Source organism: Catharus ustulatus, chromosome 26 (genome assembly GCF_009819885.2).
Source record: "Catharus ustulatus isolate bCatUst1 chromosome 26, bCatUst1.pri.v2, whole genome shotgun sequence".
Lineage (NCBI taxonomy): Eukaryota > Metazoa > Chordata > Aves > Passeriformes > Turdidae > Catharus > Catharus ustulatus.
In genome coordinates, this window is record NC_046246.1 from 3,374,400 (window position 1) to 3,392,280 (window position 17,881).

The 17,881-nt window shown below is 47.8% G+C and overlaps 2 protein-coding genes across 3 annotated transcripts; one reads left to right on the top strand and one right to left on the bottom strand.

The window, feature by feature from the left end:
• Positions 1 to 2,896: 2,896 nt before the first annotated feature.
• GNL2 (G protein nucleolar 2) lies at positions 2,897 to 13,146 on the top strand. The gene is made up of 16 exons (XM_033080830.1): positions 2,897 to 3,036; positions 3,114 to 3,198; positions 4,082 to 4,176; positions 5,122 to 5,261; positions 6,484 to 6,668; positions 6,924 to 6,990; positions 8,046 to 8,204; positions 8,756 to 8,869; positions 9,015 to 9,143; positions 9,462 to 9,566; positions 9,645 to 9,803; positions 9,948 to 10,064; positions 10,289 to 10,725; positions 11,339 to 11,418; positions 12,040 to 12,140; positions 12,964 to 13,146. The coding sequence occupies exons 1-16, from the start codon at positions 2,973 to 2,975 to the stop codon at positions 13,111 to 13,113; spliced, it is 2,187 nt and encodes a 728-aa protein (XP_032936721.1). The 5' UTR covers positions 2,897 to 2,972; the 3' UTR covers positions 13,114 to 13,146.
• Positions 13,147 to 13,769: 623 nt separating this feature from the next.
• Positions 13,770 to 17,785, bottom strand: DNALI1 (dynein axonemal light intermediate chain 1). 2 transcript variants are annotated; one of them, XM_033080831.1, is made up of 6 exons: positions 17,659 to 17,785; positions 17,494 to 17,576; positions 17,245 to 17,414; positions 16,070 to 16,416; positions 15,018 to 15,182; positions 13,770 to 14,112 (listed from the first exon to the last, which is right to left on the bottom strand). In XM_033080831.1, the coding sequence occupies exons 1-6, from the start codon at positions 17,737 to 17,739 to the stop codon at positions 14,077 to 14,079; spliced, it is 882 nt and encodes a 293-aa protein (XP_032936722.1). In that variant the 5' UTR covers positions 17,740 to 17,785; the 3' UTR covers positions 13,770 to 14,076. The 2 variants fall into 2 exon arrangements, with proteins under 2 accessions (XP_032936722.1, XP_032936723.1); XM_033080832.1 differs by having other exon boundaries at positions 16,070 to 16,248; positions 17,659 to 17,782.
• Positions 17,786 to 17,881: the final 96 nt, after the last annotated feature.

A 17,881-nucleotide genomic window follows, 5' to 3' on the forward strand; every position in this document is an offset into this window, starting at 1 on the left:
GTGCTGGTGAGTGCCAGATGCACAGTGCTGGCAGATGTTCCCAGAGTGCAGCCCAGGGCTCTGCAGCCTGCCCAGCTCCAAGGGCTCGACCCTGCTGCCACAGCTCAGCCTGGCCTCTCAAAGTCCTCTCACACCTTTTCGCCTTTTTTCTTGACTTCAGTTTTCTCCTCCCTCCCAAATCCCCTGTTGCTTTCAGGCACCATTTTGGGAACTCCACACCCAAGGCAACAATCTAGGATCAGTTTGTTTTTCCTGCTCAAGAGCTGTCACACCTGGAGCCTTTTGCCAAGGAGCCCAGCCTCCTGCTCCTCCAGCTGTGTCCCTGGGAAGCCATTCCTGAGGAACTGAGCTGGGAAAGCTGCTGTGCTGATAAACAGCCTACAATATCTTCTGCTGTGATTTTGAATATGAGCTATAAAATCCACTTGCATCCTTGTGCTCTGCAGGGAACTGCTGAAACAGAGATGGCTGATGCTGCTTTATCCTGTTAAATAAAACAGAGGAGCTCAAATACCACACTGAAAAAGAGCTCTGAGTGCAAGTCCAGTCTTGTTCTGAGCTCTTGGAAATCTACTTTTCCTTCATTTAATTGACAAAATCTGTAGATCATACGAGGAAGACATTCCCTGCCAAAAAATCCAACCTCACTAGTTTTTAATAATACAATGGGAATGACCCTTCAGAACATATGTAATTATGGGAATGAGTCATTCCGATGGCATCACGTAACCACATTCACTGGGATTTGACAAAGATGAGGCCACATAAAACTCAAAATTGTTTCATTTCAGCCCTGGTCAGGGCAGTGGTGCTGAGGAGCTGAGGCAGAGGCAATGGATGATGATCTGTAGCCCTGCTGTCCTGGCTGGTTGTGGCACAGTGTCTTGCTGCAGCCAGTGGTAACAGAATGAGAAGAAGCTAAAGATTGAAACGGGGGGGATGCATCAACAGCAAAGGCTGTGAGTCACAGAGCAAGAAAACATCAGTTTAGTGGGGAAAAATATCTGATTGCACGTTATCAGACACACAATAAGCAGCTGCAGCCTCAGGGATGCTGCAAGTTAAACACCAACTGCTGGTCCCAGTGATGGAATTTGGGTCAGGGAATTTGTGAGAGTGAGGAAAGTCCTGCAGGAAGGTGCCAGTTTGAATGCATGTCCCACACATTATCAGTAGGATCTTGTGACAGAAAATCCAGACTCTCAGCCCACCCCAAAGAGGGGGTTGAGGCATGTCTGGGTAAAGAGCCTGAGCCCTCCCACCAATGCTTCCAACTGGGAATTCAGCTCCCAGCTCTGGGGTATCCCCAAACTCCCTGCCCAAACCTCCTGCCCAAAGCTGGCTGGGGCTGCTCTCTCACAGAAAGAGACAGTGACTTCCTGGCTGCACCCCAAGATCTCTTGCTAACAATAAAGAGGGAGTTTTCTTAAAGGAAAGGAAGAAAGAGTTGGGGAGAGCAGAGCAGAAGTATTACTCAACTATTTAGTCTACAATTCTGAAAATCAAAAGGCTCTTCTGACAGATTGATATCGACTCTAATAGAAAACACACTTGTCCCGGGAAAACTCTTCTGCATGAGCCTCGAGTCTGATAGCTTAAACAATTATCTACAATTTGGAATTGATTTTTTTATGCCCACATCAATGTGTACTTTTTCAATGCCCAAGGCAGAGATAATTCTATTAAGAGAAAAACCAGAACGTTTAGGCTTAAGCCAACAGCCTCCAACTCCAGACTCAGTCTTACAAAACATGTCCCAAGGCCTGACTCATCATGGCTCCCTTTGTACAGCAGGGACTCTACACCTCACAGCAAAACGCTGAAAATCATTAAAAGAACAAAATTCCAGCAGCTCTGTTATTGTTCTGGGTTTAAAGGAGCATTAGCAGCACCAGAAAGACATTGCACTGGCTGGGAACGCTCTGCTGCTAATGAGTGCTGAGGAAGGATGGGCCAGAGCTGTGTTTCAGGCAAGTATTCCCCAAGGTGCTGAGCTTGGCCCTAGCCCAAGCTCTGGTATCAATTAACACTGCTCAGTTCAGCTTTGTTCATTTCCCCAAGGTGAGGAGCTCTCAAATTGCTGTTACAATCTGGCAGTACCGTGAATGTGTGCTTGCGCTTTGGACACAGAACTTGCACAGATTTGATTTGTTAGTGCACCATCCATGCAATTCTTTACACGCACATCAAAACACGCAAGTGTTGCTATTGCTAAGTTTTAAAATTCTTCACCAGTAACCCAGAACGAACAGCCTTGTATGCCTGTAAACATCCACCAGCACTGCCTTGTGCTCCAGTTTTTGCTGTGGCAGTGCCCCAGTGTCCCACCAGCCTCCTCAGTGTCCCTCTGGCTGCCCCAGTGTCCCACCACCATCCCCAGTGTCCCACCACCCTCCCCAGTGTCCCACCACCTTCCCCAGTGTCCCACCATCCTCCTCAGTGTCCCTCCACCCTCCCCAGCGTCCCTCCCAGCGTCCCTCCGGCCGCCCAAATCCATCAGCGAGAGGCAGGGAGAGTTCCTGCCGCTCTCCCGAACGATTTCCATTAGGAGTCTGTGAACAAACACCATTTCCCAAACAATGGGGGCACTCGTGCCAGCGCCCCCGCCGGGCCTTCGAACCACCCGGCAGCCCCGGGCCGGACCCGGCCAGACCGCAGCGCTCCGGGCGGGCACCGCCACCTCCGGAGACGGGCATTGACACGGAGCACGGGGCACGTGGGGGACACAGGGACCGCGGGGGGACACCAAGGGACCGCGAGGGGACACCAAGGGACCCGAGGGGACACCAAGTGACCGCGGGGCTCCCGGGCCGGGGCGGGCCCAGCCCACGCGTTGCCATGGTAACCGCGGCCGGAGATGGCGCCTGCGCGGCCGCTGCCGGAAGTGCGTCAGACGCTGCCGGAAGTGCCGCGCGCGTGTCCCCGGCCCGTCCCGAGCGCTCCGGGCCTGTCCCGCCACCCGCACCGGCACCATGGTGAAACCGCGCTACAAGGGCCGCTGCTCCATCAACCCCTCCCGCGCCAGCACCAACCCCGGTACGGACGGGACTGTGGGCCGGGCGAGCTGGATCGGACCGGACCGGACCGAGGCTGATGTTGTGTTGTCTCCGCAGATCGCATCGGGGGCGAGGGAGGGAACAACATGCGGGACCGAGCGACCATCCGGCGCCTCAACATGTACCGGCAAAAGGAGCGCAGGTGAGCGCGGCCCGGCCCGTGGGGCAGCTGCATCGTGACCTGGCCGTGTTCCCGGTCAGAACACCTCGGTACTGGCACGGTGTCGCTCCGTCGTGTGCTCTGTCAGCCCGTGAGCTGGGGAGCCCGATCCCAAGCTTCATGCCGAGCTCTCAGCAGCCCAGCAATGTACCGGGGATACAGCCTGGAAACACTTGGTGCATCTGTGTGGAGTGTCATGAGACCCAAAACACACAGAATTCCCGAATTTCCCACAGCAGCATAACTCAAAAGCTCCCACCAAAATATCTGGGGAGCCTCAGCTCCCCTCAGCATCTTCACAGAGGGTCTCCCTGTTCCCCTCTGTGCCACACTCAGGGCAGGGGAGCAGCACCCACGGTGTCTGTGCCATGGCAGTTCTGAGAATCCTATTTCACATCAGCGTGTTTGGTTTCTTTTGCCAAATTTCCAACTGTTTGGAGAGCAGCTAGGAAGGAGGGATTTTGAAACATTGCTGAATTCAAACCAGGTCTGATCTTGTGAATCCTGTGTGGATGAGTCCTGCAGAGCTGGTGGGCAGAACTGGTTAAAAGGCTTCATGAGAGAGCACGGTGGGATTTGCTAGAAAACGGTTCTTGATGCCTTTTGCAGCCCCATGAGCCCTTCCTGGGCTGACACAAGCAGCTGCAGGGGGGGTCTGGCCAGGCTGGAGTGAGACCAAGGGCTGTGAGGGCCATTGCTGCTGCCCAGGGTTGGAGTAACTCACCCTCACGGAATGTGCAGCAGCACCGGCTGCAGGTGAAGGGTTTCTCTGCATTTTGTGTCTCTGCTTCTGGCCTGGTACACACAAGGGTTGGAGGGATCAGTGCTGCCCCTGTGCACTGACATGCCTTCATTTGTCCTTTAGGAACAAACATGGCAAAGTGATCAAACCTCTGCAGTTTCAATCAACTGTGGCACCAGGCACTGTCGCGAGAGTGGAACCAAATATCAAATGGTTTGGTGAGTTTTGTCCAAACTTCCAGACTCAGCAAGCTTCAGAACTATTGAACTTTGTGTGTTGGGAGGTGTTTGTTTCAGAATGATGACTTTGTGTGTTGGGAGGTGTTTGTTTAGAGTGATGGTCAGAGCTGTGTGGGACAGGTGCTGGAAGGGAAGGTGAGGGTCCCCTGCTGTTGTTGATGCCTTGTGGAGCTACCTAAAAACAGAGGGCAGACAAAATTAAGATAATAAAAAGCAATTCTGTTTATTGAAGGGACTTCAGGTACATTTAGGGGAGACAAAACCCCCAGGGGCTACACCCAAAATGGACAATGGGTCACAGGTTTTTACACTTTTATAATTTTGGTCCATTTGCACATTGGGGGTTTATGTTCCAATCACAGCTCCAGGTAATGAAGTCATTTACCCCAAGTTTGCTCCCCCAACTCACTTTTGTTTCCATCTCTGGGGACCTGAGGCAGTGAGGTGTCCTTGATTCCCAGCCTGGAGAGGAATTGTTGTGTCTGCCCAAAATGGGAGAGCAGCAGCTCACACTGGATATGGAGTTTAGAGTTATACACTAAAGGATTGCTGGGTTACGAATAGATGAAAAATATAAAAGCTGAAATCTTTTTACCTTTACCTGTCACCCCTTGCCTGTACCTGTGCCTGGGGGGGTTTGCTTTCCACACACTCCCCTAAGGGTGGTTATTTTGGCTCCTGTGGCCTTTCCCCATGGTTTGCCCATGTGCAAGTTAAGTTTCCTAAAGATACTTTCCAAATTTCCTATAAATGGAGGGAAAGAAAGGGATTGGCTGCCTATTTGGGCTTGGTCTGAAGTAAAACCCTTTGGGTTTGTCACTGGTATTTTTGTTCCTAGATGAAAGTTCATGTTTTGTTAGTGTCCCCGGCTGGAGCAGTTAAGATAAGGAGTGGCCAGGTGTGATGTTTGTTTTTCACACTCAGGAAATACTCGTGTGATCAAGCAATCATCCCTACAGAAATTCCAGGAGGAGATGGAGACTGTGATGAAGGATCCTTACAGGGTGATCATGAAGCAGAAGAAGTTGCCCATGTCCCTTTTCTACGACCGGATCAAACCACATGTGGGTATCACTCCCTGTGCAGGTGTGTGCACACAGGGATTTACCTGTGAACCTGTGCTGTCTCTGCTCAGTCTGGGGGAATATTGCTTCTGGAAGCCTTGGGAGGGGCAGCTGTAGTGCATTCCTTGGGGAAGGATGGTTCTGATTGCCTGTCACTGTGGGTGTCAAGTGTGAGGACAAAGAAAGATACATAATTTAATAAAAATTCTTATTTTCCCGTAGGAAATTACCCCAAAAATTCTTTCCTGTGAGGGTGGGGAGGCCCTGGCTGCCCAGAGAAGCTGTGGCTGCCCTGTCCCTGGAAGTGTCCAAGGCCAGATTGGACAGGGCATGGAGCAGCCTGGAATGGTGGAAGGAGGACAGGGCATGGAATGAGAAGGGCTTTAGTGGCCCTGCCAGCCCAAAGCCTTCTATTCTATGATAGGTTATGATACTATCATATTATGATCTGATTTCTGATAGGTTGGTGTGCCAGCTGATGTTCTAATGCCTCTAACACCTCCTGAGCCTTTCTTGAGGCTGCTTCACCATGCAGACACTCACGTGATGAATTTGAACTAAAAAACTTCTATCCTGTGTCAGAAATTCTTGTTCATGCAGCCTTCATTTCTGGTACATCAAGTTTTAGTTACTGCCATTTCTTTGCATGATGTGTAAATCGTTATTTTGGACTATTGGTAACTATTTTGTCATATGGAAACTTTCATTAAAATATTATTTAAATTAGGGAAAAAGTCATGTTAAAACGTGCATTACAAAAACAGCAATGCTCTCAGCAATGGATTGTTTGCTGTTCCAAGCCAAGCTGGCTTTCATTGCAAGCTTTAAAATCTACAGTTTTGATTTTAATTATCCCTGACAAAAATCTGAGAATTTGGCAAGATTTGTGTTCATGTTAGAAAAGCAAGAAATGATCAAAGATAGCAGCTGAATTTTCATCACAGTGCTTGTAATTGCACTTGACACCATTTATGGTGGAAGAACTGAAGCATATTTCATTGGTGAGTGCAGAATATTTTGTTGCTTATTAAATATCCACTCTTGTGTTTCTCAAAACTTAAACTAGAAAACTCAAACATCATTAGGGAACTGCCTGTCACTTGTTACAGGCTGCCAGGGCTGTGTGGAACCTGGGGCTCCTTCCCTGTGTGTCACGAGAGATGGGGAAAAAACAACCCAGTGCTTGAGGTTTGTTGTTTTTAACCAACCTGTTTTTCCTCAGACCTCCAGAGTCCACATTCTTGACACAGAAACGTTTGAAACAACGTTTGGCCCCAAATCACAAAGGAAAAGACCAACTCTGTCTGCAAGTGATGTGCAGTCTCTGGTGGAGAATGCTGAGGCCTCGTCTGAGTCTTACGACCAGGGCAAGGACAGAGACCTGGTGACAGAGGACACTGGTGTAAGGTGACTGGAAAGGAAAAATGATGTCATTGTTTACATGTATGAAAAGCCAGCCTTGTTTTTAAAGAAGTATCTGGTACCTCCATCAATGCTGTTACTGTGTGAGGAGGAAGGAAAAAGAGATTGAATTTGGGATTTTGGCTGAATACCAGCTCTTACTTGGGCATCATCCTCTCTTCTGTCTGTAAATGGTTTGAGAGCAGAGAAGATCCTGACCCTGTATCTGTGGTTGCTGATGTTTCTGGTGATGTCTTCTAGGGATGAAGCACAAGAGGAAATCTTTAAGAAAGGACAGTCCAAAAGAATCTGGGGTGAGCTCTACAAGGTAAATGGCACTTGGAATTTGCAGCAGTCACATCTGTCAGCTTCAGCACAGCATTGAAATCCTGTACAGCAACAATGAGAAAAACTCAAAAAGAAGAGATTTTAATTTCCAAATCTCTGCCTGACCGAGGTTGATTCTTGAGCTCTTGTCCTACAGGAAAAAACATTCTTAAAATACATGATCTAGAAGACTGGCAGAGTGAAGGTGTAAATTTCTCTTGGATTACTGAGTCTTCACCACAAGTAAAAGAGTCATGTTCCCTTAAATTTCTTTAGATTAAAAACATCTGGCATGTCAATGGGGTCGTCTTGGGAGAGCTCTGACTCTCAGTTCTCCATGAGCCACCATTACTGCCAGAGAAACAGAGACTTGAGTGAAATGGGGTGGTGTGAGCAGTTTGTGTGCTCTCAGTGACACTTAGGTGTGAAATTGCTTGACTTTTTGCTCTGAGTTTCTGAATGTTGCTTAAAACCTTTTCATTTGGATCTAAAAGCCCTGAGAATGGTTGAGCAAAACAGATTTCAGTAAGAGGCTGCCAAAACTGCAGGGAAAAGCTGTGAAACAAATTCACTTGGCTTGAAGCAAGTCATAAAATGACAGCTCCCTGCTGTAGTTGCTTCGTGGACTAACAGCAGGTTCCTGCTTGGCTGTGTGTTTCATATTGGTCCAGAAAACATCCTTTATACCCTGATCCATTATGAAATGGTAGAAGGGAGTAGCTGCTGAATGGATGATGAACACTGGGGGTTTGTGTGCTGCAGCACTTTAGTTTTCCCTTTTGGGTGTAGTGTTTTCTTTCCCTGGTGCATAAGAACAGGTAAAAGTTGTTCAGCTGTCCTGGCTGAATTTGGAGGGATTTAGGAGAGGAGAGAGTAGAGCATCAATGGATTTTAGTCTGAACTTCACTAGTCTGGGGGAAGTAGCAGTTTGTGAGAGATACAAGGTTTTTTAATTAATGATGTAGTTTCCAATTTGACTAGTTTTCATTTGGGAGGTACAGATATCTTGCTTTCTACAAAATGCTTTACTTCTGTGTGAATTTTTTTATTTTTCAGGTGATTGACTCATCAGATGTTGTTGTTCAAGTTCTCGATGCCCGGGATCCCATAGGCACTCGCTCCCCTCACGTGGAATCCTACCTTAAAAAGGAGAAACACTGGAAACACCTCATTTTTGTCCTGAACAAATGTGATCTCATTCCTACCTGGGCCACTGTAAGCACAGTCCTGCCTGTTATTCTTCTTTGTTGCTGTGGTGGCTGTGCTGTAGCTGTGTGCCAGTCCCCATGCTGCTCTGGAAGGGCGTACTGCAGCTGGGGTGCTGGGACTTCTCTGCTTGCCTGCAGTAAAAGTAACAATTACCATGTAAATCTGGCCAAGTTTGGCCAAGTTGAGCAACACACGCCAGCCACAAATTCCCTACTTCCTCTGTCTGGATTTAACAGTTCAGCTGTTGTCTCCAGAGTGTGCTAAATGTTAGTCTGCCTAGGATCCATATCCACCCCAGCTGGTTTGCTTTATGTCATTAAACTAATGAGTTTTAGCTAGCAGTGAAGGCGTTTTTGGGAAATTGTTTGTCTTTTATACAAACAATACTCAGAGCTTTTAGCTGTTGGGTTGGGGAAGTGCATCAAAGGTTCTTCCCTAGCAATGTTCATGGCCAGTTGCAGTTGTGAGCCCAGTGCAGATGTTGTGTCCTGCTCTCTGAGCACAGAGTGTCACTGTCCAGCCCTGGGTCTCTAACCCAGCTCCTTTTGCCTCTCCAGAAGCGCTGGGTTGCTGTCCTGTCCCAGGAGTATCCAACACTGGCTTTCCATGCCAGCCTCACAAACCCATTTGGCAAAGGTGCTTTCATACAGCTCCTAAGGCAGTTTGGAAAGGTACAAAACAATTTTGGGGATCTGTGGTTGGTTTGGGGGCTTCCTGTTTGTGGTCTTGTGCTCTGTTAGCATTTGGGGTTCAGGACTGCAGTGGTAATTCTGTCCCTCACTCCAAGATGTAAAAGGATGTGTTATTTCTCACCAGTTACACTCTGACAAGAAGCAGATCAGTGTGGGGTTCATTGGTTACCCCAATGTTGGCAAGAGCTCAGTGATCAATACCCTGCGCTCCAAGAAGGTCTGCAATGTGGCCCCCATTGCAGGGGAAACAAAGGTAGGAGCATCCCTGTGGTAAAGGTACACCTGAATTCATTAAATCAGCCTAATGACCTTGTCAAATTCTGCACTGACCTGCACAGGTTGTGTGACACTCAGGAGGGGCTCATGGCCAGGCACTGCTCTGGCAGCATTCCCAAATTCCCACCCTGCCATACTGCAGGGCTGGGATGGGAATGCTCAGCTGTCCTCACTCCCTGTCTGTGCTCTCTTCATCCAAATGCTCGGTCAGGCTCTGTTTCTCTGATTCTGCTCTTCAAAAATGAAACAAGGGCTGTGTGGAAGGTGCTGATGGGGAGCTGCTGATCTCTTCCAGGTGTGGCAGTACATCACCTTGATGCGGCGGATTTTTCTCATCGACTGCCCTGGGGTGGTTTATCCATCAGGAGACTCAGAGACAGACATTGTGCTGAAGGGAGTGGTATGTGCCTGCTTTTCTTGTCACTGTGATGGTCTCAGAGGGTTGATCCTCTTCTGATCCTCTGCTGTGCTTTTTCAGGTTCAAGTTGAAAAGATTAAGAGCCCCGAAGACCATATCGGTGCAGTGCTGGAGAGAGCCAAAGCAGAGTACATCAGGAAGACATACAAGATTGATTCCTGGACAGATACAGAGGACTTCCTTGAGAAGCTTGCTGCTAGGACTGGAAAACTGCTAAAGGTGCAACAGCCTCTGCATTTGCAGGCTGGAAGAGCATGTGGCCTGTTGTGAACATGGGAAATGGCAATGTTCCTGTTGCTCACAGGGCGTAGGAGGGCTGTGTGCCCTGCAAACATGGGCGTAAACTGTTCTGTTTTTTCTCAGGGTGGTGAGCCTGACTTGCAGACTGTGAGCAAGATGGTTCTCAATGACTGGCAGAGGGGCAGAATCCCTTTCTTTGTGAAGCCACCGAATGCAGAACCAGGTCAGCCTGGTCCCCAGGTAAGAATGTGATGCTTGTGCCTCCTCTTCCCTCATACTTTATTTTCTTAATGGTATTCACTGCTGCTTTTCCCAGAGTGCCATCTTTACAAAGGTGTCTGACTCCCAGAAATGTCAGCAATCATGTTGTCATCTCAGGCTTTTTCCAACAAGGGAAAATTGAAGTTTTTGCTGATGATGGTGGGATGGACTTTGGGGATAATATATCCTGCTCTTCCTTACAGCCTCCTGTGTTGGAAGCATCTGTGACACCCAGCCACAATAATAGTGAGGAGAAAGTCTGTGAGTTGGTGGCATCAGGTGTGGAACCAGCAGAAGACGAGAGCAGCACAAACACTGAAATCAGGCAGCTCATGTCCAACGTTCGGCAGAACTTTGGCAGGATTAACGTGGCACCTCAGTTCTCAGAAGAAGACCTGATTCCTGTGGATGTGCCAGGTTTTGATGACACAGACAATGATTCCTCTGGAGAGGAGGAGCAGGAAGAAGAGGAAAAAGAAGAGAATGAGCAACATCAGGATGCAGGAGAGGAGGAATTGCAGGTGGCTGCACCAGCTGCCCAGGAGAGCTCTAAAGCAGTTCTCAAGGCTTTGGAGGACAAGATTGCAAAATACAAAAAATTTTTGGAGAAAGCCAAGGCCAAGAGATTCTCAGCAATAAGGTGCCTAAATCTGTCAATACATTGCAGGGGGGAAGGGTTGATGAGGCTCTGCTGTGGTTGACTCCATTTCTGACTTGATTGACAGGTTCCCCCTGCTCCCACACAAGTTGCTGCAGCTTATCTGGCTTAGCTCTAAGGGTTGGAAATTGGGTGAAGTTTATGAAAGATTAATTCAAGAACTGCTATTTACCAGCAAATTAAAAATGTTCTCACTTTTGGAAAGCTGACTCTTAAACTATGAATTTGAGTTACCATTATCTTGGTTTTCTGGGCAGCAAGATCTCTCCTTGATGTTAGGTAATAACAAGGCTGGATGTGCCTGAGTCTTTGTGCATGTGCAGTGAACCCTGGCCCACACAGCAGGCCCAGTTTTAGCAAAACTCACCCACCAGCCTTGGGAGGACTGAGATTTCAAGATTTAAATGCTACATTTTCTCTCTCATATAGCTTACAAGCACAGTAACTCCAGCAAAAAGGGTATTGCAATATTCTGGTGCAAAGAGTGGCTTTGATGCTGACAGGGGACTGGGATCTGCTGGAGTCTGATGGCTTCTCAGAGGTGGTCACTGTTTGTGTAACAACAATCTTTTATTGCTGGTTTTATCTTCCATAGAATCCCCAAGGGACTGAGTGACAAAGTGTTTGCAAAATCCATGCAGAAGGCTGAAGAACCCAAAGAAACTGAAGACAGAGGTAAAACAAGATTAGTAGATGTTCTTAATCTACATTTGGAAATCCTATGGGCCAGAGAAAAAAAATGGCATTAAGGGGAGAAGCATCCACTGGATCCTGAGTGCAAGTTCTTTTCCCCTAATACTACTTAAATCTCCTTTTAGCTGACCTGGTGTAGCCTTCCTTTAGAACAGCTGTCTGTGTGATGGGAGATGTCCCCATTATGTGTGAGGGAAGATACAGTGAAGGCAAGTGTTGAGTTCCTGGGGTGTTGGAGGAAGGAGTGGATGGGGTTGGGGATGTTACAAAAGCAGAGATATTTCAGGCTGTTGGTTTTTACTGAAGCTTCAGTTGTTGTAGCCAGTTTGAGTGAAGGCACAGTCAGGTAGGAGAGCCCTGTCCTGACTGTGGAATTCTCCTGGACTTGAATGGGGCTGAAGCAACCTGCTTCTCAAGAGCAGTTTGCACAGTAATAGTTGTGATTCTCTTGTGAGGAACATTCAGGTTGTTTTGGTAGAAGCTCTTAAGTACAGCCAAGGGAATGTGTTGCTCAAGGAGTTGATATGGTAACCTCAGCCTGAAGTTCTTTAGACAAATGAGTGTTCTGGAAGGTACCAAGTGCATGATCTCTGCTGATTACAGGCAGCACAGAGAAGAAAAGGAAGAGGAAAGATGAGGAAGGTGATGATGATGATGATGACCAGTTGGGTAAACAGCCTTGTAAGAAACTCACATCCAAAGAAGTAAGTGTGCTTTCCTGTAGTACAGCTGAACAGGGAAATAAGCTGGCTTTTTTATCCTTGGTGATATCACTAAAGAGCCTGCTGTCACTGAAGAGCTTTGAGACTTTAAACATGTGTGAGCTTCCTTTTTGGTCCCTGGTGATAGTTTTACCAGGACCTGAGAGTGCTAATATCCATCAGCCATCTCTCAGGAGCTCACATCAGCCAGCAGAGAAAGACCGGAGCCTTGCTTGTGTTCCACAAGAATCTTTATTTCATGCCAAGGGTGGTCAAGCAGGGGGGATTCAAACTACAGCAAATAAAAAGTTTATACAAAGAACAGCATCCAATCTAAGTCAAAAGTTCTAAAGGTGAACTGACCAATTACACAAATTAATTTCTAATCAATTATCTTCCAAAGTGTTAGAGAGTGACCAAATTCTTAAGGAATTTGGCTCAGCCTTGGTATCTAGGATACCTTATCTATTATAGCAAGTTCCAGGGGCAGGGGAAGATGGCTTTGGAGGGATTGTATCATCCACAGGTATGGACAGAAAGGGAATGAAAACTGAATTGTTATGAATATTCTGTGACAGCTTCTGTCACCCCCCTCTCTCTTACCTGACCATGCACACCAGATTGCATCTTGAATCTCTCTGTAAAGACTGAAGTGGAGCTTACTCTCACAAGAGCAGGGGGTGGGTTCTGTATAGAGTCAGTACATTTTATTTGAAATTATTTTTTTGACTTAAGGCGTGTGGAATGCAGAGTGAACACCATTGGAGAGTTGCAGACACCGAGGCTCTGGATGCTGGGGCTTTGCTAATGTGTTTTGTGTTTGCAGAGGAGACGAGCCGAGAGGCAGCAGCGCTCCAAGAAAGTCGGAGTCCGGTATTATGAAACTCACAACGTGAAAAATAAGAATAAGAACAAGAAAAAAACTGGCTTGGAGGGACAAAGATCAAAGCACAAAAAATACAAACATAAGCAATAGCTGCTTATTCTATTAAATTTTACATAAAACAGCTCTAGTATGTGGCGGCTTTTTTTACTATAAAACTTGCGGTTCCTGTTCAAAGCCCAGTGTGACCGGTCTGTCCTGGCCCCAGGAGCAGCATCTCTTTCTTTGTTTCTGCATCATCTGAAAGTTCTTTGTGCAGTTGGAGCTGATGGTATTTCCACATCGCCGTCCCAGGCCAGCAAACACTGCAGTAGCCAAGCAGCTATTCCAGAGTTGCTCAGTGCTGGGGTTTGGGTGGGTTTTTTTTCTGAAAACTGGCTTTGTGGGGTTTTCACATGACTAATGGGAATTCTCTTGCTATGTAACCAGCTGAGGTACCTCAAGCAGGGATTTCATTTGCTTGCATTGAGAAGTGAATCTATTGCCATTGTACCCCTTCATTTCAGTAGAAACAATCACACCCAGAGCTTTGGTGTGAGTGCTCAGTAACTGCTGATGGTTCTGACAAGGGATTTCTGTGCACAACTGACACCAGCGTGCAGGGACTCAAGGAAATACCCCCAAAACACCTGTCCAAGAGTGAGCTGCCATTTCTTCCTTGGTGCATGTGACTTACTTTTCTTGTAAGCACTTTTATATTGTTTCTGAATCTTCTGCAACATTTTCAAATTAATAATGTCAGAGAGATGTTTGCATTTAAAAATGTTTATTAGTTATTGCTTTGAAGGTCATTAGCACATTACCAACAGACAAGTCCCAGACAAGTTCACTGTTCAAAGAGCTGACTGCTGAGATGGCTTTGAAGGAGGGAGCAGTAATTAATGAAGCTCTTGAATTTCAACTCTTCAAGAGAGAAAGAAAGAACACAGTTACACTGCCTGCTGTTACTGGTAAGTGAAAACTCAAGATTGTTTTAGGAAGACAAATCTTTGTCACTAATTGCAAGCTTCTTGCTCTGACAGCTCTTCTGAGCCTGCCTTGAGGACAACAAAACAATTAATTCTTTGCTGCAATGATGCATTCAAGTTGGGCCTGAAAAACAAATGAGACAGTGAGACAAATTAGATTCCTTGGCCTAAAAAATAAACCTTCAGTGCTGTGAAGGGCTAAATTTTCTGTTGGATGTTCACAGCAAGGAGCTGAGGGACACTGTGCTGCTGCCAGGAGAGCCAGGCCAGGTTTGTTCCCCAGCAATTCCATTTCTACATGTTTTATAAATTAGTTTGTCATTCCTGGCATGCACACTTGTTGCATTCTGAGGAGAACAGAGCTGGCCTTGGCTCCGTACGATGAGACTTGGTTTAGAATCTGAAGCATCGAGGGGGAAATTAAATAAAAGCTGTTGAAACAGTGGTCTCAATTCTCTGATTTCAGGCTGGACTGTGTGAGCTAAATTAAATAGTTGGCTCTCTAGAATTTGGAACATGAACTGACTCTGGGACAAGAGTACCTGGGAACAGAAATTTGGTGATTACTGAGAAATTTTGATGCCAGTTAGTGCATGGGAACAGCCACTACACTAACCCACAGCAGTGGCACATACAGCTGGTCAAGTACAGGTACTTCAAGGATTCAGCATACATCTGATATAAAATTTTGTGTCCTAAAACATTGCAGAGCAGCCTCAAAGGCGAATTAAAAAGTAGGATCTGCAGGACAAGCAGCTTGCTCTAAGAGAAATGGTTTTAGCTGCAGCCAGAAACATTTGATGTTCAGAGTGACATTCTTTCCTTACTCAAAATATCTGGAATTTTTTTTCCTTTTAAAAACAAAGTACAGAGCAGTAGTTCTGTTCTCCCCAAAGCCACATGCACAAATAATTATCCAGTTGTTCTTGGGTAATATTTAATGTTAAATGGTGTGTTGTGTTACTAGGGCTTTAATGGTTTTAATGAGAATTTTACCACCAGTATTTCCAGTTGTGGATTTTTACTGACCTTCAGCTGCTGGTTTGTCCGTTTGAGGAACGTAACCTCTTCGCTGTGTTTCTTCTCTTCGATTTCTCGCCGTTCCGTTTCTTGCCTTTCAATAGCCTCACACTTCGCTTTCTCTTCACTCACTTGTTTTTCCAGTTCCTTCTTTTCTTCTTCCAGCTCTGCAATCTTGGAAAAGAGTATGGGTGTCTCAAGTTTTGTTGGCAAATAGTCAATTTTCAGTTAAGATGGGACTGATGCCTTGAGAGGCTACCTGAAACAGAGGCTAGACAGAGTTAAAGGACTAGAGTGGGTATTTATTTAAAAGGCCTTCAAAGGATTCACCTTGGGCAGTACAAGAGCCTGGCTGAGGCTACACCCAAGGTGCACTACAGCTCATGAGTTTTTATACTTTTATAAGTTGGTCCATTTACATAATTGTCCAGTTAACAGCTTCAGGTTATGAAGTCCCATCCTCAGATTGCTCTCCTCAGTTCACTGCTGTTTGCACTTTTTGGGCCTGAAGCTGCAGTGGTGTCCTTGGTTCTCAGGCTGGAAATGGATTGTTTTGTCTAAACTGTGAAGACAAATTGCTAACACTTTATATGAAGTTCAGAATTACATACTAATGCAGTACAGAATCTGAAAAATATGAGAGCTAAAACTTAAAGCATGAGGACCAAGTGGTGTGTGTAACAGTGTTTAAAGCAGTATAGAATCTGAAAAATATGAGAGCTAAGACTTAAAGCATCAGGACCAAGTGGTGTGTGGTACAGTACAGAATCTGAAAAATATGAGAGCTAAGACTTAAAACATCAGGACCAAGTGGTGTGTGGTACAGTGTTTAAAGCAGTACAGAATCTGAAAAATATGAGAGGCTAAGACTTAAAGCATGAAGACCAAGTAGTGTGTGGTACAGTGTTTAAAGCAGTAGCACAAGCTTCAGAAGTGCAGCGAAGCCTGAGTATTGTGATGGTCTTTGCTGCCATCCCGTGGAAATGGAAACAATGGATGTAAGGCTATATAATTTGCTATTTTCACATGCAGAAAGCTCCAGCACAGCCCTGCTCACTCACCCTTTTCTCCAGGTGAGCCTTGCCCTGCTCTGCCTGCAGCGCCTTGCGCACGCCGAAGGCCACGCTGCTCTCGTAGAGCGCCTGGTATGCAGAGAGGGTGAGGCGCAGCTCGTCCCGCACCCGCAGCAGCAGCAGCCCCCGCTCCGCGCAGCTCACCGTGGTCTGCCGGATCAGCTCGTCTGCAGAGGGGGAACAGAGGCTGCAGTGCCTTCCTGGGGACATGCACAGGGCCACAGCTGCTCCTCTCACCCCTTCCCTGTGACACGTCATTGTGTGCCTGTTACATAGCGGTGTAAAACTGGGAACCCCAGCATGGGGCACTGGGGTGCTGGGGTGGAAATGGGGTCCTGGAAGAGTAAAGAGGGTTGTCAGAGAATAAATGGGGGCCTGGAAGGGTAAATGGGGCCCTGAGGGGAAAATGAAGTCCTGGAAGTGATGTTTTAGAGGTCTGAGGGAATAAAGAGGGTCCTGGAAGGTAAATGGGGCTCTGTGAGGAAAATTTAGTGATGCTTTAGCTTTTATATAGAAGGGTAAAGAGGGATCTGAGGGAATAAAGAGGGTGCTGGAAGGGTAAATGGGGCTCAGTGGGGAAAATTAAGTGATGTTTCAGCTTTTATATAGAAGGATAAAGAGGGATCTGAGGGAATAAAGAGGGTCCTGGAAAGGTAAATGGGGCCCTGAGGTGAAAATGAAGTCCTGGAAGTGATGTTTTAGCAAGGGTAAAGAGGGGTCTGAGGGAATAAAGAGGGTCCTGGAAGGGTAAATGCGGGCTTTTGGGGTAAATGCACCCACATTTAGGACATGACACGGACTAGAGACAGTAATAATTGATTTGTTTTGTTACACTGCAGCAGGTAAAAGCAGAGTGGTGGTGCAGCCCTTCAGGTAATGCCAGTGCTGCTGATCCCCTAAAGCTGTAACAGCACACATTTAAAATGTGTAATGACTTGTTGCAGTTATGGGGGAGCCTTCGGAGGATCCTGCTCTCCAACCCATGGCCACCCCCGACCAGCTCTGTGTCATCAGTGTGTCAGACACACCGCTTCAAGTTACTTTAAGTAAACTAAGTTTAAGTGCAACTAAGAGGATAACTAAGAGGATTTAAAGCCGTTTTCCATGTGCAGGCAGCTCCTGGCAGCCTGTCCCTTGAGCGTGGCCGTGTGCTCAGCACTGACCGAAGCACTGCGTGTAGAGCTCCCTGCGCACGGGGCACAGCCCGGTCTCCCGCGCCTGCCGCTGCTGCAGCTGCCGGTCCAGCTGCTCCTGCAGCATCACCACGTCCCGGCGGGTGCTGGGCTCGGTGGATACCTCCTGCACCCAGAGCTTGTGCGCCTCCTGCCATTCCCTGCCAGAGAAGCACCGCCCGTTACCGGAGTCACCGAGCACCCCCCGGGCGCTGCCGGCCCCGGCCCGGCCCCGCTCACCGCGGCGGCAGGATGGCGTTCAGGAGCTCCTGCGGCTGCTGCGTGCCGGAGGCTCCCGGGGGGGTTCCCTTCAGCGGGTGACTCTGCGGGAACAGGAGAGGACAGCGCCGTAGCAGCGGGCAGGGGACCGCGGTATCCCCCTGCGTGCCCCCCGTCCCCGCTCACCGCCGGGGAGGCCCTGTCTCCTCGCCGGGACACCAGGACGGGCGGGCAGTACCGCAGCAGCGACTCCGGCGGCGCCGCCATGGCGGCCGCGGCCCTGTCACCCCTGTCACCATGGCGATCGCGACGCCGCCGCGCGCGGCCCCGCGCAGGCGCAGCAACGCCCGGGCGGAAGAGCCGCGGCCGGAAGTGCTCGCGGGCCGGAAGCGGCGGCACTTCCTGTAGG

Excerpts from the sequence above, each read along its gene's own strand:
- GNL2 (XM_033080830.1), top strand. The coding sequence starts at position 2,973 with ATGGTGAAACCGCGCTACAAGGGCCGCTGCTCCATCAACCCCTCCCGC. Across the intron at positions 8,870-9,014 it reads TCCTAAGGCAGTTTGGAAAG|TTACACTCTGACAAGAAGCA; the intron begins GTACAAAACAAT and ends ATTTCTCACCAG. Across the intron at positions 11,419-12,039 it reads CAAAGAAACTGAAGACAGAG|GCAGCACAGAGAAGAAAAGG; the intron begins GTAAAACAAGAT and ends TGCTGATTACAG.
- DNALI1 (XM_033080831.1), bottom strand. The coding sequence starts at position 17,739 with ATGGCGGCGCCGCCGGAGTCGCTGCTGCGGTACTGCCCGCCCGTCCTG. Across the intron at positions 17,415-17,493 it reads AACGCCATCCTGCCGCCGCG|GGAATGGCAGGAGGCGCACA; the intron begins GTGAGCGGGGCC and ends CTTCTCTGGCAG. Across the intron at positions 16,417-17,244 it reads GCTCTACACGCAGTGCTTCG|GACCCCATTTCCACCCCAGC; the intron begins GTCAGTGCTGAG and ends TTACTCTTCCAG.